At 38.1% G+C, this 26,902-nt stretch overlaps 2 protein-coding genes across 2 annotated transcripts; one reads left to right on the plus strand and one right to left on the minus strand.

Moving 5' to 3' along the window:
• The first annotated feature begins 8,476 nt into the window (after nucleotides 1-8,476).
• LOC108137038 (probable aconitate hydratase, mitochondrial) lies at nucleotides 8,477-11,053 on the plus strand. Its single transcript, XM_017258538.2, has one exon. The coding sequence runs from the start codon at nucleotides 8,587-8,589 to the stop codon at nucleotides 10,936-10,938; it is 2,352 nt and encodes a 783-aa protein (XP_017114027.1). The 5' UTR covers nucleotides 8,477-8,586; the 3' UTR covers nucleotides 10,939-11,053.
• An 11,644-nt stretch (nucleotides 11,054-22,697) lies between these two features.
• Nucleotides 22,698-25,458, minus strand: LOC108136707 (UDP-glycosyltransferase UGT5). Its single transcript, XM_017258032.2, has 3 exons — nucleotides 25,162-25,458; nucleotides 24,840-25,099; nucleotides 22,698-24,561 (listed from the first exon to the last, which is right to left on the minus strand). Exons 1-3 carry the CDS (start codon nucleotides 25,166-25,168, stop codon nucleotides 23,500-23,502), a joined length of 1,329 nt encoding a protein of 442 aa, XP_017113521.1. The 5' UTR covers nucleotides 25,169-25,458; the 3' UTR covers nucleotides 22,698-23,499.
• Between the last annotated feature and the right edge of the window lie 1,444 nt (nucleotides 25,459-26,902).

The raw sequence follows: 26,902 nt of genomic DNA on the forward strand, positions 1-26,902 counted from the left end.
GTCCGCCGGTCCCTTCCAAAACCCCACATTGGCACCCCTTTTTAACCCACCACATCCCGGGCTATTTGTTTTCACTTCAATTTATTTGCTTTCCTGCGCACATTTTCACTCCTTAAACCTTGTTTACTCCTTTCATCCACCCCACCAACATCTTTCTTTATATATATATATATATATATTTTTTAGGGTCTCTGAGCTCTTTTGCCCCTCTTTGCTATGGCCTTTCCTTTTTCCGTTTATTTTGGGGCGTTTTTTCTATGGTCGCTCCCGAATCACCATGCAACTTGATTCAATTAAGTTGCCTGATTATTTTAGCTACAAAAAATGATACCAAACAGGACTGGAGAAAGTGGAATACCCACCCTTTTTCTCTTCTTTGGTTAGCCATTTTAATTTTTTAATAAAAGGCATGTGTAAGGCGATAGCTCTACAAGTGTTCAACTGAGGGCTATCTTGTGGTTTCTGTAGCCCTTTGTATTGGTTCATCAGCATCTTGGAATGAAAGGAGTCGGCTCAAGTTCGTTGTAAGTCAACAACTGATCCAGGGTTAAGAAAAGGTCAACAGGGCTCTTCACGTTTCAATGAATATTCCAGGGAAGTGGGACCTTCCTAATGGTCAAGTGTAATGCAAACAACAAAACATAAGGCAATCAGACAACAGAATGAGGGACAAAATGTATATCATTTTAGAGTACGTCAAGAATATTTTTGACAAAATTTTAAATTTAATTCTCTTACGTAAATTCAAAAAAAAACTTTTAATGTATCACAGAAACTCCTGTCATTTGCTTTAGCTCACAATAACAATACGATAACATTGAAATAGAAATAGTTATTAGATTAATACTTACTTTTATTGAATTTTCCTCAAAGTATAGTTTTAAGTAGGTAAAAGTAAAAAAATTATTATATTATATTTTGTAAAATTATTCTTTAAAAAAATAATGAGTTTGGGTTACTGGTGAGGCAATAATACCTCCATTAATTGATGTTTTTAAATCTCGAAAAGCGATAAATTTGTACCTTAGCTGTCACACTAAACAATATAATCTGAAGTGGTGGGAAAGTGCCGGAAACAACTGAGCTTTATCTCTTTTGTGCACTTAATGCTCACAACCTTATTATTCGACTCGTCTCGTCAGTGGAAAAGTCTGAAAAACATTAATCAGGCTTACCTTGTCGTGTATTTTTCCCCACCTTCAAACATCCCACACATGTCTGACTAGCAAGGATGAAAGGAATTATCCGTAGGGCTGAAGAACGAATAGCAACAGCTGCCGCATTGACGTTGCTTAAAGTGCAAATGCAATTTATTTGCAACAAGCACTTGGTGCACATGCAACAATGGCTGGCCAGGAATTGAGATTGGAAGAGCTGTGGAACAATTTGCCCATAAGTAAAAATCATTTTTCATTTGTTTTCATTTCCGTTTTATGAAGCATTTTGATTTCTGCATAGTTTCCGCAACTCAGCCGTTCCTCCGACTTCTACACAACACGGCCCTATCCCTTCTATCTTCCATTCTCTTTCGGACTGGGGACATTAGAGTTTGTTAAGTGACGGGCAGAACTGAAGTCTGGTACAAGGACAACGGCTATGCCGCTCCTGCATACCTGAAAATCACTCGGCCAGGACCAAGTTGAATCTTAGCAAGATGCAACGTTGGAAATTCGCAACACACTCACTCGCTCGAAGAATGCCAGTCAACGTTGACAATCGACTTTTATTGCTGTTGAAAAGGACCAGTAGCAAGGCAAAAAAACAAGAGATCGGAAATATCTGAAACGCATGGACTCACTGAAAAAAATAAGTCCTTAGTTACTCTAGAAGGAGAGGTGTTCCTTCGTATTAAGGGAATTTTTAGAACGTTTTTTCATGAAGAAATTTATGGTAAGACAATTACTTGACTTTTGTATAAAAATTTTGTATAAATTCGGAACTATAATTATTTCTAATAGTTAAATTTATGTTCTTTTAGAGATGTTCAGATTTTAAAATTATTTAATATAAATATTTTTCTCTGTGTGACATCGACTTTGTCAACTCCCAGTTATTACGTTTTGTTTAACATTTCAGCAAATTACACTGCATTGTCTAGAGCTCAGCTCCAGAGTAAAGTTGAAATCCTCGTTTTCTTTGGGGTTATTCCCTATTCGACAACTTTTTGATAGTTTTTTTTTCTTGCTTTTCGACGTACTGACCTCGTCCGGATTTCGACGAGAACTTGTGCAATTGCATAAGCACAATTTCCGGTTGGCACTAAGAAAATATCTGTAGCAGAAAAGCAAATGAAGATGGTATGAGACTTGGTTTCGAAGCTTTCGTACTCTACTTAAAATAAATATATAAGAAGAGTGCGCTTTATTTCATTGGATTTTCTCTACATAAATATGTTCCAAAATAAATAGCTTTGAAGTATGTAAGCAAATTATTTCCATATGTACAAGCGTACATAGCAAAGGTTAAAAGAGATTTTTTATATTTCAGAACTGAAATTTGCTTGTGACTAGGGCATTACAAAGCTTTTATAATTACAATAATAAATTTAATAACATACTTGTATATCTTTCAAATTACAATACGGGTAAAGTTTTTTAAAACTCCTGTTTCATATATATTTTCTATACAAGCTTGCATGTTTAAAACTCCTAAAAACAAAATTCTCACGGTTTCTTGCCTGCGTATCATGTACCCATTATCTCCATCTCCCAAAGCATTGTCCCCGTTCCCAACAAGGATATCCAAAAGTATGTTATACTATTTTTGAAGCCAGTGACAGGAAATTGAAAAAGTGTGGGGCGTGAAAGAAATTTCAGGAAATAAAGCAAAAGAAATAGTTTTCCCTAATTAAGTGCGTGTGTTTGGCCGGAGAACCGGACTCCCACAAGTAAGCAAAGAGTGCATGAATCCTGCTCTCAACATAAGGAAAATGGGTTCAAGAAGCTCAGAAAACCACTGTGCTGGTTCGCCGCCAACCAGTGGGTCAGATGTTCAGTAGCCAGGTATTGTTTCGTGTCCATTTCGCTGCGCTTGACTGCCCTGCTGGACGACCTCCGACCTCCAACTTCCAACCTCCTATTTCCAACCTCTCGGGGAGTTCAACAACATTACGGCACACAGTTGAACAATTTTTTCGTGTTCCGTTTGCTTTGCGTTTACAGCTGCTTCTCCTGGCCAAGTTCACATTGTAATCCATCCGGGGAATAATTATTGTGTACATATTAATAAAGGAGCCGAGGAAGCCGAGAGGGTTTATCGCTTAGCCGCAATGGACGGCATTATGATGGAAAATAGATGGCCCATAAATTCTCGCTCTATGTTTTAAAGTTGCTAAAAAGGTTGTTTAAGTGGATCGTTGAGAGGTGTACGAATTGGGTTTCTTTATGGTTTTCATTATGATTTACTGAGGCTTAAGTAATTGGGTTGATTTTTACTGATTTATGAAACTGGAATCGAGCATCAACAACACTTAACATTTTTATCCGGGAAAAAATGAATTTGTATTATAAATTTCAGTACAAAACTACAAAAGTTTTTTATGTAAAACACAAGACATAAGCCTTAAGCTTTTAATATTTTTTTAAAAATCATATATCAGTCTTAATCAAATTGTTGCTTAATTTGAATTGAATATTCTTTTCTACTCTATTAAATGCAAAATACATTTATTATCCAAATCCAAAGCTGAATCCATAATGAACTACAACTCATTGACCAATATTAAAGAGCCAACTTTATTCACACACGCACACCCACCAGAGGATTAAGCTGTAGGACTATGCCACTATATTGCTTCGTTGTTAAGCATAATTTATGCATTAAAATTGTATGCATAGGAGAAGTTGGCTCTAAACTCAGATCGTACTTTACTGCAAATTAAATCTAATTATGTTCGGCCAACGAGCGCTGGGTAAAAAGGAGAGTACAGAGCAGGTTTCGTGAAAGGATTTTTGGGTTGGGTTTGGACGTAGCTTTCTTTTTACCAAACTGACCCGCACAAATGCGTCTATTGACGGAAACAATGCAGACAAAAGCGACGCAGTAACTGAGCTGGGATAATGGGACGGGTGGTGGAATCGGGTGTTGTTGCACCTGGAGTTAAACCAGGTGAACCAGGTGCACCGGGCTGGCTCCCAAAGGAAGCGGCATCATTGAGCGATGAAGGCGGTGGTGGCGCGCAATGCACGGCAAATAGCGTGCAGTTTATGAAAAACAAAAGAGCTCAACTACACTGCAAACAGAAACGTTTCCTAATTCTTACTTAACTTTAAGATGGTTAAAACATTTTTTAATTTTGTATACTAGCTTATATGAATTGAATTAATTAAGTTAAATACAGAAAAACTTGAGATATTTGCAAATATGAAAGTCTACGTTTAAACCAATACAAATTTAAAGAAAATATAATTATATCTTAAAAAATGTATGCATGGAACAAAGGTCTAAAATATTCTTTTGTTTAATTAAAGGGATCGACGAAACGAAGTATAAATATTTTCAAAGTCCCCTTTTCCGCAGTGCAAAAAAAAAGAGAAAAAATTAGCTGAGCTCGGCTTGCGCCTGAATTGGGTTTATGAATGGATAGTCAAGAGGGTTTATAAACGGTGCGGGGCGAGCGGAAAAGCGCTCAACTTATAGCTTAGACGCACGGCAAAAATCCATATTTATATATATGAATGGGACACGGTCAGGGGACATGGAAGTGGCCAGGGGATTGGGCCCTGGTCACTAGGTCCTGAGTCCTGCGTCCCGGTCTTGGCTCCTGGGGACAAACGAACCAGGCCGGATCGGGTTTGGGGACTGGAGCGCCGTTACTTATGCTTCAATGGCGTTCTGAAACTCGGTGCACTAGTATGTGCCGCAATTGCGGTAAAATATGTTTGCACAAAAGGAAATCGGCAAAGCCACGTGTGCAGGAAATGCTGAATTTGTCTGCTTGGTGCGCTAAAACAAAGCCAGGCTCGAATGGCTGGCAATTCCCGGAAACGCATTCGATTAAAATGGCAGATTTTATATTGGTCAATTTCTGAATTTCGGTCTTAAAGGATATTCAAAGGTAAAGCATATTTGCCGATGTTAATCTACGGCAAATTTTCTTTCCAAGGCTGTGAAAAAGTTAATATTGTAAGAAAGCGATTTTTTACAAAGGTTAAGCCTAAACGCAAAAAAAAACAGATAATCTAACAAAAATGTTTCACAATTTAATTTATAAAAACAAATCAACCATACTTATTCATCAAATAGACTTTTTCAAATAAATTTATAAATCTACAGCAATCAAATGAATCGTTTAATATAAAATGTTTTCACAGTGGAAACATTGACTTTTTAGAAATTGTATAATAATTTATAATATGTGTCATTTCAAATCGAAATCAATTTAGATTTATTAATTGTTTTAATTGCGGAATCCATTGACTTTTATAGAGAGAATAAAACATCTGAGTCAATAAATTAAAATCGCATTAAAATATTCCGAAATATTATTACTGCAATGCAGCGAATGCAATTTATTGCACACACTTTGTCGACCAATCAGGACCATTTGAAAAATATTAATAAATGTCGAATTAAAGCTAACCAAGTGGAACCATTTTTGAGAACCGGCTGCCAAATGTGCGCCATTTTTTCGGGTATTATTGCAATATTGCTGCCTGTGCGCCAAAAACTCTGCTATTCCTGGCTAGATGGCCAAACTACGGCGGCACTTCCGCTGCCACTGCCACTGCCATTGGCACTCCGGTGTCTCTCGCCTTCCTGCCCAACGACGTCTGGACTGGACTTTTGGGAATATTATTGAAAAGTTTTACCGCAAGCTGTGCCGAAGCGCAGCTCCCTGCAAAAACAAGCAACGTTCTGTTCGCTAGCGGATGGTAGGTAGCCCCATAGCCAGTCCCCATTCCGGCCAAAAGATTCGAACAAAAAATCTGAAAAAAGTACGGGAATATTAAGAGGAGAAAGAAGCGAGGATTAAAAAATTTTGCCGTCCAAAGTTTCAGTTTTGTTGCAACTTTGGCCACCGACACCACAGTAGCCACACCTACTGCTACTCCCACCCACCACTTTCCCGAATCCCCAGATCACCTTCTACATATGGTCAATGTTCTTTCGTTCGCCCACATTTTTTCTCTTTCCCCGGGCAGTACATAAATTTTGCCGGCAATTTTCGGGCATTCGCCCAATCAGACATCAAGTCACTAAAGTAAAAAAAGGCAGCACCAGCTAAAACTTTTAAGCATACCGGTTGTATTGGAATTTTTTCAATGATATTACTCTGTTTTATTATTCGGTCGATTTTAATTCAGTATTCTGAATTCTTTTATCTAAGAACTTTTTTATGGGTTGGATTTTATCCTTACACACTAAGATAAAAACAATTGTCAATTTGATAGTTTTAAAGCAAAAAAATAAAGCTTTTAATTTTGCTACATACAAAACTAAGTACCCACAAAAAGAGTAGATAAATCTATAAATTGATAGGATTCTCCTTGCTTCCTTACAAGTAATAGCTACTCTAAGGTGCCGCAGCATCTTTTTCCAATCACTGGCAATAAGTTTTCATTATTTATGGAAAAAGTTTCAAAGGAAATAATTTAAGCGAATGCGTATGGGAATCGTCGGTGCAAACCGATTGACCCGGACTCTTTTCCGGCCAAGGCCAGTGAGGAAACGCAAATATATTTAAGCTAATTGCATTTTTCCTTTCTGAGAGAGAAGCTCCAGTGAGCGACGGTGGCACGAGGTTGCGAATCTAATATGCGATGGCAAATGACAGCGCACAAAACTGAAAGACCATGTGTTTGGGATGCAATTTGCACAACCTTGACATTTTCAGTCCGCAAATCAAATTGACCCCACACGCTCCACCAGAGAGAAAGAGAATGCTGAATTGGATGGATGGATCGTTTCAAATTTGCAATCCGATGGTGCTGAAAGTGGAACAATCCAATCCATCAATTATACAGATTAATAATCAACGTTTGCTCGACTCACAATGTATAAAAAGTGCCTGCACTTTGAAAAAACAATGTAGATAGATAAACAGACAGAAATAATTTTAAGAAACAATCAATAAAAAAATGATTTAGTAAATTCACTTTAGAAATACAACAAAAAAAAAACAATACAACATGAAAGTATTTTTATATATATTGCCTTTCCAAGCATCCGATAATATTTATTGTTTTTAAAACTAGATAAATCATTAAATTTCATTATGACTCTAAAAGATTTAAATTCAGAAATCCATATTTTTAAGTGTAAAGCGCAAGTGGCAGAGAAGAAAAAGTTTTGCGGTCGAGAGTGTGTGCCAAGTAGTTGCCAATCAATTTTTGGCATAGTTGCGCCTCCCCGCAGCCTACTTATGGGGCGTCAAAGGGAGGACATCACCATCACCATCACCATTACCATCGACCATCGACCATCGACCATCGACCATCGACCATGGCCAGAAGCCGTCAGCAGCGAGGAAGCAGCCTGAGCTGCAGCAGGATCGTCAATGGCATTGTGGCCAACAGGCACGTCGATTTCAATTGAATGTGGTGCGGCCAACTACCAATGTTCCCTGTCCAGAGTGCAGTTGCCAGTTACCAGTGTCCTCAGTTCTCAGTCCTCAGTCCGCTGTCCCACATCCCACATCGCCCATTATGACACGATGCCAGCAAACCAAACACAATCACAGGAGGATGCAGAGCTCACCGTCACACTCTCTTGCAGTTGACACTTTGGTAGCCAGCTCGCATCCTGGCATCCTGGCAACCCTTATCCTTCTGTTTGCCAGCCGTCCAGTTTGCTGGCCCTCGTCGTCTCTAGTTGTCTGTCACTTGGCCTATGCCATCGATGGGTCCATCCTCCATCCTCCTTCCGCCGTTGCAATGCCGTGATTCACTTGCAACATCAATTCCGATGACGTGCCCACTCACCTCACTCTTTGGATCCCAACTTTGTATCTGCAACTGTTGGTTCGCATCAAATGTGCACAGAACAATAAGCCAACCCAAGAAATACGAGTAGGATGCTGCCAAAGGTGAGGAGTTAATTTAATTAATGGTTACGATTAGAATTGTAAAATAAGTAGATTAAACGGATTGCATTTTGTTAAACGAAGTAATTAAATCTTAAATTCCTTGTTTGCAGTAATTAAAAAGAATGGAAACAAGCAATTATCCAACTCCATATTAAAGAAGTTAAATAAGGGTATCAAAGATGGAAATATAATCGGAATCAAAAAAAGTAAGCTTAACCACAGGCTTCGTGAATCGAAAAATATGTTAAATTACAAATTTAATTAATTTACAACGTCAATAAAAATTGTTGAATTGTGTGACAAAAATGGCAGTGTGCAAATACACACTTGGTTATTGATGCACGAGTAAGAACTATTTTCTGTTAAATGAACTCATCAATTTTATTATTAAAAAATGTTTTTGTGTATATTCCATTTGTGTAGAGCAAACAAGGCAGGCTGCGTTCAATGTGACACCTTCCATTCAAAGCAGCCGGTAGCTGACACTCAGCTTTCATTCTCTCCGATTTTAGCGACACAAACTATTAACCAAATTTGTTCAATTACCAAGAAACATTGAGATGGCTCAGCGAACACAGAGGTATATATGTTTGGCGGGTTCCATGGTGCGTAAGATTCATGTGGCCCGATTTCCACGGTGCAAAAAAGTGTCCATGTCGAATTTTGACTGCGGTATTCCTCTGCCCTATGAAAAAATGAAGGAGAAACTGAATTGCGTGAAAACTCGGCTAACTGGACCTCTGACGCTGTCGGAAAAGGTGTTATATTCCCATTTGGATGAACCGGATAAGCAGGAAATTGAACGGGGCAAGACCTATTTGCGACTTCGTCCGGATCGTGTGGCCCTGCAAGACGCCACGGCCCAGATGACCCTAATGCAGTTCATCTCGTCGGGCTTGAAGAAGGTGGCGGTTCCCTCCACAGTTCACTGTGATCACTTGATTGAGGCCCAAATAAGTGGCAAGAAGGACCTGGCCAGAGCTAAGGATCTCAACAAGGAGGTCTTTGACTTTCTTTCTTCCGCGTGCGCCAAATATTACTTGGGTTTCTGGAAGCCTGGCAGCGGAATAATCCATCAAATCATTTTGGAGAACTACGCCTTTCCGGGTCTGCTGATGATCGGCACCGATTCCCACACTCCGAATGGCGGTGGCCTGGGATGTTTGTGCGTGGGTGTCGGCGGTGCCGATGCCGTCGATGTGATGGCGAATATTCCCTGGGAGCTAAAGTGCCCGACTGTGATCGGTTGCCATCTAACGGGCAAAATAAGTGGCTGGACCTCGCCCAAAGATGTGATTCTAAAGGTGGCCGAGATCCTGACCGTCAAAGGCGGCACAGGAGCGATTGTGGAGTACCATGGACCTGGCGTCGAGTCCATATCCTGCACGGGAATGGCCACCATTACCAACATGGGAGCTGAGATCGGAGCCACAACTTCGATTTTCCCGTTCAACGATCGCATGGTGACCTATTTGAAAGCCACGGGCAGAGGTGCCATCGCTGCGGAGGCCATGAAATACAAGGATATGCTGACAGCGGACAAGGGCTGCAAGTACGATCAGGTCATCGAAATCAATTTGGACAAGCTGGAGCCATTGGTGAATGGCCCATTTACGCCCGATTTGGCGCATCCCATTAGCAAACTGGGGGCCAACTCCGAGAAGAACGGCTATCCGATGGACATTAAAGTCAGTCTGATTGGATCCTGCACGAATTCCTCATATGAGGATATGGGCCGCTGTGCCAGCATTGCCAATGACGCACTGAGCCATGGCCTGAAGTCCTGTGTTCCCTTTAATGTCACGCCTGGATCGGAGCAAGTTCGAGCCACCATAGCCAGGGATGGCATCATCGATGTCCTCGAAAAGTTCGGTGGCACCGTGCTGGCCAATGCCTGTGGTCCTTGCATTGGACAGTGGGATCGCAAGGATGTGAAAATGGGCGAAAAGAACACAATTGTCACATCGTACAACCGTAACTTCACCGGAAGAAACGATGCCAATCCGGCCACGCATTGTTTTGTTACCAGTCCGGAAATGGCTACTGCCTTGGCCATTGCCGGACGTTTGGACTTCAATCCCTTGGCCGACGAACTCCAGGGAGCGGATGGCAAAATGTTCAAGCTAAAGGAACCACATGGCGAAGAACTGCCTGCCAAGGGCTTCGATCCCGGGGAGGATACATACCAGGCTCCACCGGAGAAGGGCGATGATGTCAAGGTAAATGTGGATCCCAAGTCGGAACGGCTGCAAATCCTGCAGCCCTTTGAGAAATGGGACGGCAAGGACTACATTGATTTGGTGGTTCTGATCAAAATCAAGGGCAAATGCACTACTGATCACATAAGTGCCGCTGGACCTTGGCTAAAGTATCGCGGTCATTTGGACAACATATCCAATAACATGTTCATTGGGGCCACCAATGCCGAGAATAATGAGATGAACAAGGTGAAGAACCAAAAGACCGGCCAATTTGATGCCGTTCCAGCCGTGGCTCGGGACTATAAGGCCAACAAGATGAGGTGGTGTGCCGTGGGTGAGGAGAACTACGGCGAGGGATCTTCCAGGGAGCACGCTGCACTGGAGCCCCGTCATTTGGGTGGAGTGGCCATTATCGTCAAGTCCTTCGCCCGGATCCACGAGACCAATCTGAAGAAACAGGGCATGCTGGCACTGACATTCGCCAACGCCGCTGACTACGACAAAATCCAGCCAACCAGCAAGGTTTCACTGCTCAACCTCAAGGATTTGGCACCTGGAAAACCGGTGGATGCCGAGATCAAGAACAACGGTGGCTCCGACAAAATCAAGTTGAACCACACTCTGAACGATCAGCAAATCAAGTGGTTCCAAGCCGGCAGTGCCTTAAATCTTATGAAGGAACTGACTGCCAAAGGTGGTAACAAAAAATAGTTTCCAGCCATAGATAATGTCATCCAGGAAACGAGTTTTTCACTCGATATTCATTTAACTAAATTAATTGGTTGTTTCATATTAGGAACATTATTAAAAAGCATTTAAAAAATTATTTTCCACTTCATTGTGTTATTGTGCTATTTTATATAATAGAAGGTTGTATATATTTTAGGCAATTATAAAGGTTTTAACTATATTTATAGCAATGTTTTTAAGATTTTGATAAGGATAGATAATCCCCTGTCAGTCTTACAAAATAATTGCTCTATTTCGTTTTTTCACTACTATGGTAAACAAATATTTCTGACACACATTCGGCTCATACCGGCAGACCATAAATTCACTTAATTTTTGGCAACTGCAAGATGAATATCCCCTTAAACAATTATTCCAAAAATAACTCAACTTTACATAAACCACAGGATACTATAATGGGCCAAAGTTTAATGCCAAAATGGCACATGAAATGCCGAAAAACTAAACCGAAAGCCGAAATAATTCAAAACTAATTAAAATCCATTTAAAATTGCACACAGCCTGCAATGCAGAAAAATAATAATAAATTTTCCGACTTAAGCTGGCCAACTTTTTGTCAACTGGGTGCCTGGCATTGGGTGTCGACTAGGCGAGTGGGTGATGGGTGGTCTGATTTTTGGAGTGGTGCAGATGCAGAGCGGGGCAGAATGACAATAAGCGACGCTTATCAACGGTGCCAACCGAAACTGTCACATGCATTGTCATTGTCAGAGGGGCGGGCAAGGGGGTTTTCCGAGCAGAGGCCGTGCCATATTTGCATTTTCCCTCTCTATCCAACACTCGTCCTGCTTGTGCGTGCGTGTATGCGGGCGTATGTGAGTTGGCATAGAAAATTATTTGCTACTTTTAATTAGTGCCAAAAAGTCATTCACAAAATCCTCAGAGAGAGAGACAGAGAGCACCCAGGAAAAGAGTTGGCTGCGAAGCAAAAGGGACGGATTTGGGGAAAGCGAAAGAGATAGGGAGAGATATGGGAGCCGTAGTGCACAAGTTCAACGAGCAAATACAAAAATGTCTATATATATATATCTGTATTTGTCTCGCTCTTGCGAACTGCCACTGCTTTTTGCGACAATATTTGCACAGCCTCCGACAGAATGAGCGGGTCATGAATGTGGTGCATGTGGCAATACAGTGCGTTCCAGCATTATAGAGTAGCAGACAATAGAACAAGCCCAAACCAAAGACCCCAAAATTTCTAAACGGATCAGAACAATCGAGCGGAAGCAAATAAAGTTCAATCACTGGGTACAAAGTCGGATTTAAATTTAAAATTAAATTACATATTCTAAAATATCCCAGAAAAACACTGCTAAGTACAAAATAATAATAGCAGTGGCCAATTGACTAACAAGACTAACCATGATTTTATAATTTAATATAAATAAATAAAACAGCCACATGCAACTAATGTGATACCTAGATTCAAAAACTTGCGTGTTTTTGATGAATCTCCTAATATATTGCGTGCATCGGACCAATGCAGACAATAAAAATAATTTTTTGCAGCATTATTAGTTTTTTTTATAGTAAACAAATTATGTCATAAATGAACAAGTGCTGAAAGCTATACTAATTTAAATTAGCTAATTGCGGTACGTACTGGTATAAATTTTGGTTTTTAAAACAAACTATTAGTCAACAAAAATTATTTGATAGCTTTAATTTTTAATTTATTTAATATGAAAAATGGTAATTAAGTAAAACTACATTGCAATTATAAAACGTACTGTTCAATGCTCACCTAAAAGAAGCCACAACCCCAATCAAAAAGGGCAACAAAAAATGATAGCAATTTAGCTCTGCCTAAAACCGAAAATGTTCAATTATTAACTCGTAATAGTAGGATGTGTGAGACCCAGGGGGAAAGGAGGCAGCCAGATAGAGGTCCAGTTGGTAAGAAGTCAGCTAAGCCTGTGGCCCGAAATTATAGACTATGATTTTTGTCAAATTGCATTCAATTTTGTCAGGGCTCGAGCAGGACTTCTTTGTATCTCGGCTGCCACAAGCCTTTGTATCCCTGTATCTGCTGGATGGTTGTCCTTTTGTTCTACCCATCTCTGTCGTTCCAGTCTCTACCCATCTCTTTCAGTGGGCGCATGCATGGCAAATGTCACACATGCATTTCAATTTGAATTTACATTATTTCTAGCTTCAAATGCAGGCAATGTGGTTGCGAGTGTTCAGCTTGCCTGCCCCTCTGTATCTATCTCTCTCTCTCTCCCTCTTTCTCTCTCTTTCCGCACTCTGTCATTTGCATACTTTGCACTTAAGTGAATTTAATCTTTTCTCCATTCTCCTTTTCGATATTTCTCAGCTTCATGTACATATGTGCTGCCCTGAGCTAGCTAAAAAATGTGTTTATCTTTTGTATGGATTTTTAATGTCATATACTGTATCGAAGTCCCCTACCACACCACCATCTTCACCACCCATTCTTGTCATTCTGGTTCCTTGCTTAGTTTATTTTATTAAAATTTTAATTGCTTTTTGGAAAATATTTTGTCAATGCCTAGACACAGCCAGAACAAGTTCATTGCTATACAGTGACGAAAACGGAAACATTCTAGCTATTTTTATGATACGCAAACATGTATTTTTCCATTTTCCTTTTGCTTGGCTGAGTAATAATGGATTTTGCAATTGAACCCACATTTTTTGCAAGTTTGCCGGTTTGCGTGTTGTTAAAACCTAAGAATGATGGGAAAAATGTAAATGGAAGGAAAATGTCTAAGGTTTAGAATATTTCTAAAGCCCAGCGGAAGCATACAAATTTAAATTTATAAAAATATTTTGTTTGATTGATTGCTTTTAAAATGCATTGTTATTTATGTCTTAAGTTGTGAAGTTTTTTTTGGAATGGCGAAACAAAAATATAGTACTGCTATAGATTTTGTGTTTTGGCTTTGATAGTTGGTTAAATATTATGAAAAAACATTTTTTTATTTTTTTTTCTGTATAGGTAAAATCAAATTCTTTTTAAAAATATTTTTAATTGCTTTAAGATAAATTTTGGTATTAATGAAAGTTTCAAATTAATTTTATTTCTTTAAACGTTTGCTAAATTGGGATAACTCCTGCGGGGATCAATTTATTAGAAATCCTCGAGATACCTCAATAACATTTAAACAAAGATCTGAATTTATATTGTAAGTCAAAAACGTTATATTTTACAAATATCTTTACGTTTACCTTAAAACATCTAACACAACCCCAATACAAAAATCCCATCCCTAGACTAGCTTTCCGTTTGCCAGTTGCAATAAGAAAATTACATGCATGAATCACACCGATAAACGTAAATCACACACAAATGACAACTGCCAATAACCTCACACGAGTATCCAAAATAAAAGCAAACCGCAAATATAAAGGAAAAATAAAAGAAGAAACACAAACAAGCAAAAATCAAACGAAAATAAAATGAAACTCGCTCTCAACACATAAATTGCATTTTGGCCGTTGGCGAGGTAAACAGCCACAAATGCCATACGAAAATAGAAGAAAACACAAGCTATGAGGGGCGGGAAAATAAAGCAAAACTTGACAATAATCGAAAAATTATTTCCACACATTGTGTGCTGGGCGGTGAATGCGGGGCGTGTCAAATCAAAAAAAACAAATAAAAAGAGGAAAACAAGCGGAAAAGCCACAGTGCACATAAGCTGGTGGAAAAGAAAAGAGCACGAATTAAGTTAAGCACTTTTATTTATTATTAAAAAAGTTTTCATCTAGAGCGTCGAAATTTTGGGAGGGGCCACGGATGTGCGGCAAAGGGAAAATCAGCAAAATCTGCACATAATGCAAAAAAAATCCCGAGTTTATCGTATCACTTATATGGAGTGTCATGTGTGTGTTAGTATTAGTACTGAGTTTTTGTTTCAAAGGGGCTAAAATGCGCATTATGAGCACAACAGTTACGGGCAAAATTGTAATATCTTATTTTTAACATTGTGTTCTTCATTTGACAAAAAATGACACAATACAGAAATTACATAATTTGTAAATAAGACTTCAATTTGTAAATAAAACTTCAAAACATCAAACTTTAATTTGTTGTAAGTGTTTTTTGTCTTAATATATTTCTCAAGGAAGAAATACAATTTTTTTCAGTTTTTACATGTGATGAATTTAGAGGGAAAACTGGATTGTTTAGGAGAAACCGGGGTTCTGCGACCTTATTTAGGGGAAAGTTGATTTTTCATCTGGCAGCATTGTTACAAATATTATTTTTCCTACACAAACTTGTTAGCTGTAACGAAAGTTCTTAAAATAAAGTTTGTATCCCTGCAATCCTAAATAAATGTTTTAGAAATGTCCAAAAAAGTGTCTACTAATATTTTGTTTGTGACTGTCTTTTCTATGATTGTGCATTCATAATACAACTGTTGATTATTGCGCCAACACGCACTCGACGTAAGTGAACCAGCAACAGCTTCAGCAGCTTCGACTGTGAAAGCTGCTAGCTGGAATCAGGCAACGTGGCGTATGAGCAATATTATTAGATATTGAAAGCAGCCATCGATGATGATCGCCAAATGCTGCCCCGCTGGCTTAGCTCCCCCTTTCCGCCGCCGAAAACCGAAAGCAATTGAAAGCAGCCACACAAGCAGACATATGAATTTTTTCCTAGCTCCCTTTTGCACTTAGAATCGAAATAAACCTCCTTTAGGGCTGACAACCCCTGCTCATCCCTCTGAATTCATATGCAGCATGTGTAACGGGGGACTATGCGATTTGGATTCGGATTTATCTGTGGGCGTGTCTTCAGCGGAATACTCTGTGGCTCCATGGCTCTTGCAGATGAAGCTGAAGCTGAAGCTGTATTAAATCGATGGCAATGCGCTAAATTTGTGGCAGATTATTTATTAGTGTAATGGCTTTAAATTTGCAGATGCTCAAATCGAGGATGATTTTTCTCTCAGAAATTTATGTTTGTGCTCCGGGTATGGCTATTTAAATATTATGTATAGATGAAATGTTCATACGATGCGATGAACACAAAATGATTGAGTCGAGATATAACTCGTCTTTTTAGCGGCTTGCCCGGAATTTATAACGGAATTTGTTTTATTTGGATTTAGGGGGAAATCTTTTAGCAACAACCTTTTTACTATTACAATATATGCGCTCCTACAGTAACTCATTAATACTTAAAATGCTCGGAATTCTTTATTTCTAAATCTATGTGATAACTGATTTATCGTGGTAAAACAAAATAATTTCTAAGCCTTGATCAACCCAATTCACAATTGTACCAAACGTATTCTTAAACGTATTCTTAAACTTCAGTTTGCCCATAACCCTTTAGCATCAATGTCGGAAACTTATCTGTCACACTCCATCTGCAAAGTGGAATTGCTTCTGTTACCCCAACTCATTCACCCCTTGCCGCTTCTAATCTTTCTAACCATTTGCCCATTTTCAATTCGTTTCAAACCGCTCGGTCGCTTTTTTATCTGGCCACTTTCAAAATCAAAGCTTACAAATTCACAACTGGCAGCAAAAACAAAAAAAAAACAGAGGAAAGCAGCAGAAGCCGACAGAAGAAGAGATGCGAAAAAAAGCCAACACGAAAAATCTAATAAAAGAATAGCTCAAAATCGGTGTGTAAAAATCAAATAAACGCTGCAACTGCAATGGCAGCCACTAAAGGGAAACCTAGCCCCCAGCTGAGTTTTCTCTGGTCGGGGAAAAGTTTGTTTTTCGCCTTGCGCCAAGTTTTGTGCGTTTTTAAATGGCCCGAGCTGTGCTTGGCCCAAACAAAAAGCGAACAAGAAAAGCTGGGAAAACCATTGGAAACACATGTCCAGCCAGCGGAAAAGGACAAGAGCCATGGATCCCATGGATCCATGGACCCTGGGAGCTGTGCAAATGTTTGTGAGCTTGGATTTCTTTTCGGTCATTACATTAAGTTGGCTATCTGTGGAGATTCGTAGCTGCACAACCACAAGCACAAGCACAAAGCACACAAACTCCCCGATATCCGCATAAGTGGTATTTGTGCTCCTCGGCCAATAGATGGGGAGCGACGGCTGCTCCTAATGGTCAACGATTCGTAATATTTTTAATATTTGCTCAATAAAATGTCAGACAATTTCTGTCTCTGCCACTTAGACTCATTACATTTATTTGTATGATTGTTGCTTTGTTTGTGCTCCCTGCAATCTGAATTCGAGAGCAAGGAATCTTGCTTCTGCTCTAAAGAAGGTACTCTACGTTATTTTATTGCACATTGCACGTAGCTATATACAATTTTAAGAAGCATTTAGTTAAGTTATTTGTTCATTAAACTTCCTCAGAAAGTTAATTTCAAGTTTATATAATAAATGACTTCTCGGTTTTATGTTTCTATTCATTTTTTACCAATTAAAAGCTAAAAAATGATTTGTTAGAACTTATTTATATGTTAGAATGTATTCATCCTTTATAATAGATATAGAAACATAAACTTACCAGAAAAAAATTGGCCACGTCTATATATATCTGCCGATTGGGTTATTTAAATTGAATGTTATTCTTGGCATTTTATTCCATTGAGAGAATCCTGTAGAGTATTGATCCCCTTAACGAAAGCCGAGACATTATTCTTCATATACGTTAGCCAGGAAAAGCAGAGAATCTCGAGCGGGGGCTTCGTGTAATCCTTTTTGTAGTTGACGCAAATCCTGTTGCTCTTTGCCAAGTCATAAAGTTTAATTTAGTTTTAAGCCTTTCAACTGGAAAATTGCATAGTTAAAGGAAGAGTAAGCGAGAAGGAGAGAGAGTTCAGCGAGTGGCACTTCCAAGCGAGCTCTCCTGCTCCCCCAATGCCTCGCCTGGCATAACAAAAGCAAATGGCGTTGACCGCAGCCTGTCGAAATGACATGGGCGAGAGGGGGACGGATATAGTCGGACATCTGCACTGGCTGCACTGCTCTAAAATTAACACACGTTTAATATGCAAGTCGTGCATAAATTGCATTGTTGTTGTTCTTGCTGCTGTCACTGGAAAGAGTTTTCATCTTCTTTACGTTTTTAAATTTGCCATCTGACGTCACAAGGGGGGCGGCACTGCAACAACAATGACCACATGTCAGCGCCCTGCGAGAAAATCATGTGCTTTTTTTTCTGCTGCCACTTTTCCAAAAGAGAAAATACGTGCCCGTCGTCTCGTTATCATCATTATTATTATTATTATCATCAGGCGGCCTGACATTAATGTTGATGCGCTTTAATTGGCAATTGAGGCGATGTCAGGTCCTTTGCTCGATGCGAGACAACTGGCACTTAAAGTAGCGCCACTGCCGTTATTTCAATACATATTGCCGACCGTTTATTTTTGCACTTATTTTCGCTCGTATTGCACTCGATTTTTATATTTTATTAAGTATAAATCTCGATTTACAATTTCTTAAGGGAAAAAGCTTACAAGTGCAGAGCTGCATTTTGGCTATGGAAAATTTCAAAAAGCGTTAATACTTTTATTTTACCACGATTGGTTAATTTGTTAATAGTTACACGGTGTTAAAACAAATGTACAGTATACGGGTGTGCCACAGAAATCGCTAGGCTGTTGAAATCGCTAATAAAGGTGTCCAGAAGTTAGCATTAAAAAATTTAAAGCGTTTATTCTAAAACGACTTCATGTGTTGTTGCCTATTTTTAGACACCTTTGAAATTGTTTTCAAAAGCCTAGTGATTTTTGTAGCAACCTTGATATATTGAATAATTTAAAGAATGCGACAAAAGGGATCATGTTCAAGAAATCCTTTTAATATTCCTTAATACCAATTTAAAGATTTTTAAGCTAGTATCATAAAAGAACAGTTAGATCTGATTAATTTGCATACATTTAAACAACATTTGTATGTCAAATTGCATTCATTTCCTTAAAAATAAAATTACGTTTTCACAAAATGGTGAGGGAGTGGACTAGGAATCTGCGCAACAAAATCTATTAAAAAAGAATACTTTTAGAAATGTTAAAAATTGTAATTACAAGTTTTAATTTAACTCTTGGTAAACATGCAATCATATTTATTTTTAAAATCAATATCTTTAAGCAACTGTCTTGCAAAGCGGTAATCATACTTTTAAGAAAATTATAGCCAACAAAAGCAAAACTTATCAATGGGAATAACAAATTTTAATTCTCTCCTTTTGCCATCTATTCAACCTAATTTATGTATTTTCGCCCAATTATGCCTGTTTTTGGCACAGTGACTAGTAGACGGGATTTCCGCGTATTTGTGACGATGCCAAATTTCTTGTCTGTCGCATTAACGACAAATGTTGCCAAGTAAATCGGTATAAAACAAATCGGCGTCGTCAGCGTTATTGTCGTTCCTCTTCTTCCGGCGCCTAATTAGATTGTTCTGGCAGCACAAAAACAACTGGCAATTGGCAGTCGCAAATTGTTAAATAATTTAAAAAGAAATTAGCGGCCATTTTGAGTGTGCGTATGTGTCTGTGAGCGTACAGACAAAGCAGCATAAAAATACAAATTGTAACCAATTTCATGCATAACAGTTAAATAAAATTTAATTTAGCAGAAAAACGAGGCAAATGCGAGTTAAAACGGTAAAAGACCGAACAAGAAACAGCAACGGCACAAATTGCCAAAAGAAATAAAAATCACAAACAGATGAAAAGGAAGAACTGAACAATTGTGGTCACAGTAATAGTACAAAATATATTTTAAAATATTGGTTTTACTCGTTCTCTGCAAACTAAAAATAAACCAAAATGTTAAAATATTTATAATTTTATTCTTTAAAATCCAAATTGAATACACTTTTAATTTGAATTTAATCTGAGCAAGGGCTACAAAAATTTGTACTTTTCTGGGAGTTTCACAATTAAAATGTTGCAATATTAAAGTTTTTCAGGTTTTTCAACCTCAACTGTAAATGGGACGGTTACTACCAGCAAATAGACAACGCAAAGTGAGTTGGCCATAATGAAGAATTCATATTTGTGTAGCAGCAGCAATAAATGAACGCTGTCAACATTTATTATTAATTTTAATATTTCAAAGAGCTCATTTAAAAAGGAAGCTCCAGGTTTTTTTGTTTTTTTTGTTCTTCCTTAGCTGCTGGGCCTGGACTAAAACAGTAGAAATAGGGAGCTTCAAAGTTTTGACCAAGAGCCGACACTCTAATTTGATGGCGTTTGTTCTTCGCCAATCGGAATTTCTCGAATTTAAAAGGAAAATGACATTTTGGGATACATCATTAAGTATTTTACTCACCTCTCTTTACACCTCTTATTTTACCGCAAGCGACAACCATTAACTTTTAAACGATTTCCAAAGGCTATACAAATTTAATCAATTTATTTCATAACTTAAAAAAACAGAAATAAACTGAACTAAATGCGCTCGAAAATGTGAGTTTCATTATACGAAAATATATTGCTTTGGGCTCAGCCTGAAGTTTTAAACTAATATTTGATTGTTTCGTTAAATTAAAATGGGTTAATTTATTGATAAGACAAAGAGTTTTAACAAAATGTTTGACTGCATTAGATATAAAGCTTTTCAAACTTTTAATTAAGCATTGTAAATAAATAAATAAATATATATTTTTTCACTTTATATTTGATTTTAAAATAATTAAACTATTTGATTTAAATTTTTATTCCATTGAACAAGTATCTAGATATAATTCTAATTTAATAATAATAACTTTTCAGCAAAATTAAAGATATTTAAGCACTTGCTCAAACATGTAAAAACATTATGGCGATATTATTGACTGTTTGACATATAAAGCTCCCAATCAAAGCAAATGCAAATGCCACTACAAAAGGTAGCCAAACAATGAAAGGAACAACGGTACACCCTGAATTTCTCCTTTGTCTAAGCGATGCAGTAAACTATCTGTCATCTTGTAAATTGCGCATGTTAAAAATAGCAAAAGAAGAATCCAAAGCCAAAAACCAAAAGACAAAACGAACTCAATTTTAACGACAACCAAAAAAAAGGAGCTTTAACAAGGAGAAAGGAGAAGAGCGAAAATAAAGCAAAAATGGCACCAACAATGAAAACCACAAAGCGGCGCTTTTGTTTGCCAGTGTCGCATGCAGTCAATCTACATATATATATATATATATATATATATATATAGATATATATGTGTGTGAGTGTCTGTGTGTGTGTCGCCTGCCAATCAACTCAACAATCGCAATCAATTTGCCCAGCTGCATAGCTCCCCACTTTGATTTTCCCATCCCATTCCCCAGTCCCATTTTCCATTTTGGGGGCATTGTCATGGTGCAAGTGCAACTGTCATTTCAAGCGCAATCTCTGCATTCGCTGAAGAGGCGGGGAAAAAGGGGTCGGGAAAAAGTGTGATATATCAGGAACACCGTACAAAAAACAAAAAATTATAATAAAAACGACTACGGCTCCGCAGTGCTCTTTTTAATTACGCTACTGCGACATTACGGGCCGCAGAAATCACATGCATGAATCATAGCCCCAAGATGTTTTAAAAACGGCAAAAAGCATAATATTTCCAGGAAGAATTGTGCTAAAATAGAATAAGGAAATTTAAAAAATTTGAAATCCAATGTGAGAGTTTCCCCATACTCAGATTGCACAAATAACTGCCTACTTTCTAGCGATCTTTTCTTTGCAGATAACTCCCATTAAGGTTTCGGTAAAAAACTTTGTTCAAAAAACGAACATATCAAATAATTAATGATAGAATTAAACACAAATCTTTAGCATAAATTAGAATTTTTTTGTTCATACTGTGAAAAATTTTTAAAATTTAATTTGAGACACTAGCCCTATGACGACTGGCTAGATTAAAACTTTTCTGTATTATATTTTTCAGACATTATAGTGGTACCGAAAAGAAAATTTCAAATATTGGTATTGGCTTACCGCATTAAATTATTGAAATTCCTATAATTTTGAAATTAAATTCTTAGCAACCTTTAAAATTCTTAAAATTTATTAGCATTATATGCGAATCAAATTCATAATCATAATAAGCATAAGCCGAGCTGTGCCCTTGCACACACACTCGTAAATTTCCCAAGCATTGTTATGCTAAATTTGTTTGCCCTCACAGCCATCTGTTGTTGCTGTTTTCGGTGTTGTTGTTAACTTCATCAAAAGTGCGATTGAAACGCAGCTTCCGTTTCCGCAAAATGGCTGTCAATGTCTGGGAGTGTGGGAAAAAAAGTGGAAGTAGGGGAATTCCACTTTGCCTGCAAACAAATCAACTTGAACTTCCGTTTCATTTCGTTTTTTCTTGCCATTTCATATTCTTTTACAAGTTGCCCCCTGCTCACCGATTTTTCGGCAGCCGCTCTGCTCTGAAAAACCCACTCAACTCGCACTTTTTATTTTTCCTTTACTGTGCATTTCGGCGACTTTAGCGTAAATTTACTTTTCACTTTCAGCGCGCCATCAAAAAAGTTTTTGTGCATAGCTAACTTTTTGGCTCACATTACGTATATTTTCCATATTTTTCCTTGCTTCACTTGCTTTGCCCCTCGCTCAATGTGTCTTTTCAAGGTCATTGCACACACTCTTGCATTGAAAAAAAATGTTTTAGATTTATTTTTAAAATTTGAATATTCAAATATATCAGTGATTTCGCAATTATAATTTCTGTCAAGAAATGTAACCTTATTTTGGTTTTAAAATCGAACTTTATTATTATTTTATTATTATTTCAAATTGAATAACAAATAAGTTTCTGTGTACTAACACACTCGAAAAAGCCTGGTGTGAGTGTTGCGCTAGAAGAAATTCTTTTTTATTTGGCATTTCATTTCCTTCATTTTAGCCGTTTTGCACCTCGGAGCGGTTCCCTTTTCTTTTTTTTTTGGGCATAGACGTGGGCGGATGCTACAGTGACTCTCTTCTTGTTTTTTTTCTATTTGGCTCTTACTCCTTCTGACTGAATTTCCGCGAACTAAGTTGTTGCTGCTTAATTTAATGCTAGAGTGCCTATTTAAATTTGGGTACCCCATCTTCTACTTTTCCAATTTTGTTTTGTCATTTACGTTTGGCTTATATTTTTCCCTCGTTTCCCAGCAAAATCAATCAGCGGCGGGCACGTGTGTGCATTGATAAAACGGCCAATAATAGGAAAGCCAAATGTATTTTTGGCAGGCCATGAAAATACATCTCAACTTTTCGCTGCGAGTTAGCAATTGTTTGTGCGATGGGTGGAAAAGATGAAAACAATTTTGTGCAGCATGCTGTTAGGCACCAATTTGATTTTGGCTTTGCAAATGGAAGTGGGACAATGGAAATCGAAACTGTGGCAGAAATTTCCACATAGTAGCAGAAATCAAAATGTTTGGCAATTAAATCTGTTTGTTAATGATAATTAAATGCATTGAATGAACTTAATATGCAGAGATTATTTTTCCGTAAAGTCCAAGGTGGAAATGTAAAGACTTATAGGTCAAAAAATCATTTTGAAATATATCTGTATTACTACTTACAACTTTATTCATTAAATTTAAATTAATAGGTACATTAATTGTCCCGTTTAAAAATAGAGAGGTGCATATCTAGTTACGCTTAACTTTCCTGCCCTGTGTTTTCTTCTCCTCAGATAAGAATTTCTTAAGCAGCTTAAAAATAGCAAGAGGACTCACAATTAAAATGAACATAGCAAACCCAAAAATGATTAAAAGCACATCCACATTGTGGTATTGCCACCAATTCAGTCTTTGAGCCGCACTCTGCAAATAGGCAGCTCCTTGATGGCGGGTCACATGCTCCACCCAGTAGATGGCTTTTTCCAGGGGCGTCTGTTGCTGATCCCGATACCGGAAGGACATGCCCTGCACCACTTTCGTGTAGGAGGGCTCACTGGTGATCCTTTCGATGGCTTCACGGAAATCCTTAGAGTTCAGCGACTTAAAGTCTAACATAATGCCATAGCCAGTTTGCTCGGCATGAGCCATATTGAAGAACTGGTCGCTGAAGATGGGCAATCCGATGACTGGCTTGCCATGATAAATGGACTCAGTGGTGCTCAGCATTCCTCCGTGGGTCACAAAAGCCAAGACCTTCGGATGCGCTAGAATATCAGTTTGTGGAAACCAGTCGGAGATGTAGACATTTTCGGGTTTGTTTGGCAAATCATTCAGCTCGAATTTCCACAGAACCCGCTGTTTTAGTCCACGGAATGCTCCAAGGATCTCTTGAATTTTTTCTGGCGGTAAGTCCTTGCTCTTGAGATTCGAACCCATGGAGAAGTAAATAGCTCCATGCTCTGACTCATTGATAAATTTTTCGATCTTCCCGGGAAGCGGGCTAAGCTTGCCATCGATATGCATTCCACCCACTTCAATCATGTTGGGCGAGTAAGGCCGTGGGAAACTCAGCGAGACATGCTGATTGATAAGCACCAGTGAGGCGTTCCTGCGCATCTCGTAAAAACACCTTTTGTTTCCCGGAAGGAACTCCTTGTAGAGTTGCTCCTGCCCCGGTAAATAGTAATAGTCAAGTAATAATCGCTCATAAGCCAAAAAAGCCACGTTAAGAAGGCGTTCGTAGAGCGACATGTGATCATTGAAGGGCAACATAATGTGGGGAACAAACGAAGCTGGAGCTGGAGAGCCAACCTGAATGAAAAAAATATAAATTAATAAATTAGTCGTAATAAAGAATTAAGGCTTTTTGTAAACTTAAGACTGGGAACTCAAAGAAATAAATGAATACCAGTAGGTATTTTATGAGTTTTAGAAATACACAAAACTTAAACTTAAAAAAATAGGGAAAATATTCTGTTCAAGATCTGTAAAACCATATTAATAATGAGCTAAAAAAGCTCGACAGTATGCCTTGTTTTATTTAAAATTGCTGCAAAATGAATCGTTATAAAAATTGTATGCTTACTTACCATATCTGAAATAAAGGTTAGACCTCCACCAGTGCTCAATCCAATGAGTGGGGCATTGAAATGTTCTGCTAAGCCATACTGAGCATCATTATAAAACGTCTCGCATATGACTGCATCATAACTTTGGTTGCTCTTCAAAAAATCCTGAAAATTGGGATCCTCGAAAAGTCCTCTTGTAATTCGGAAACCCATTTGATAGTGATCAATGAGATTCTTAACTAGAGTTTTTTTGTTAGATTCCCACAAGGCAGCAATGTCTCCTAATGAAAAGCGGAAAAGGTCAAGTATAAAAATCAAAATATAATAATAAATTTCTACTCACCCCCCATTACTTTTATCACATTTGGCACATTTACGTCTTGATAACCAGGTAAGGGTTTCTTCAGTGGGAATACGGAAACTACAGTAATCTCATGTCCAGAATTTACCAATCACTTGGCCAAGGCATGACCCACATTAAAATGCGAACGGCCAGCCGAGTTTAAGATCATTAGGAACTTGTAACCATTTGAGCATCCCAAGCTAAATAGCAGCCCCAAAATCAAGGCAAATAAACGCATGCTGATGAACTAACAAATCGAGGAACTTTTAACCGAAACGAACTGAACACGTTGCTATAGCAGACTGAGAATGTTTGCCGTGCTCAACATAAATTTATATAGATGTCAGCGGATATATGTATGTAAGTGTACGCTTGGTGATTGTGAAATTCTAATTCTGCGTGAGGCTCAACACGTTATAGACACAAGCCAAATGGTAAACACACATGTTTGATCGCAGAAAATTGATTAGGTCATGACGACTGTTGAATGAGCTACAGCTACAAATAGAATCAAAAAGCTATATGTAGCATTCTTATTTTATTTAAAAGAGCTTTTATTTTGTTGCTAAACGGTTTTTTTGTTTTATGATCAAAATTTTTTAACAAATTTGTAGTATAGTGTTAAGAGCTTCAAATGTGCCGATCAATCAGCATTTAAATTAAAGCACTTAAGTTTTCAAGAGAAATCAAGCAAACACAACTCTTCCAAAGCTTTTAAGCTAAGAGAAATTTATGATAAGAGATATTGTTTGCGAGAGAACGAGCTTTAACTTAAATTATTTTAAATTAATTAAACTAGTTTATTAAATACTCCTACATACATTAAATCAATTTTAAAATTATAAAGTTATTTTCACAGATTTAATGCTAATAGTACCATTTCATTTTAAAACTCCCATTTGAAGTAGCGAATCAAAATATTTGCAATATTTTAAGAGTCTAATTAAATTGTATGTACGTACATATGTATGTATGTATGTTTGTTAAGAAAGGTAATATTAGCTTTATAAGTACCATCTGCTTTCATAAGTCCGAATAACCACTTTAGACGTATTGCTAATCCAGTCAAAACTTATCTTATCAGGCTGTAAAAAAAACAGTCTCCACTCAGTTTAGTTTGAATTTCCGAAAGTGCACGCATTGCGTTGGCTCCTCAATATTCGGCTTTTTATTTTGGTGTCCTCTTTGGCTCCGGTTTGGTGCTACTCTTATCTGCTGGTGAGCCACACAGCATCCAAGTCACATCACGCAGTGGGTTTCGCGTTGGCCAAAGGTCTGGCTGCCGGTCATGACGTCACTTTGATATCGCCATTTCCCCAGAAGAAACCTCTCAAAAATCTAATCATTGTTGTCTCAATGTCTTATTTTTAATTGTTCTCTAAAACTCTCTCACGATCTGGCACGTATTGCTTATCTCATGGAATCTCATTTTACGCCATCTGATTATATGTGGTCAACCACATATCTATTGGAATAGTTTTGACAGAGGCACTTTTAAAGGGTCCGGCAGTGAAGGAGCTTATGGCTCAAAACCGAACTTTCGATGCAGTCATCTGTGAGACCTTCATGAACGACGCCCACTATGGGCTTGCTGAACACTTTGGAGCGCCTTTCATCACCCTGAGCACATTGGGAGCACCGGGTGGACCTCAGGTCTGGTGGGATCCATCACCACCATCGTAAGTGCCGCATAATTTACTTCGGTTCGGTGACCACATGGTCTTTTGGGAGCGAGCCGAAA

This window comes from Drosophila elegans, unplaced genomic scaffold (genome assembly GCF_018152505.1).
Source record: "Drosophila elegans isolate 14027-0461.03 unplaced genomic scaffold, ASM1815250v1 contig_476, whole genome shotgun sequence".
NCBI lineage: Eukaryota > Metazoa > Arthropoda > Insecta > Diptera > Drosophilidae > Drosophila > Drosophila elegans.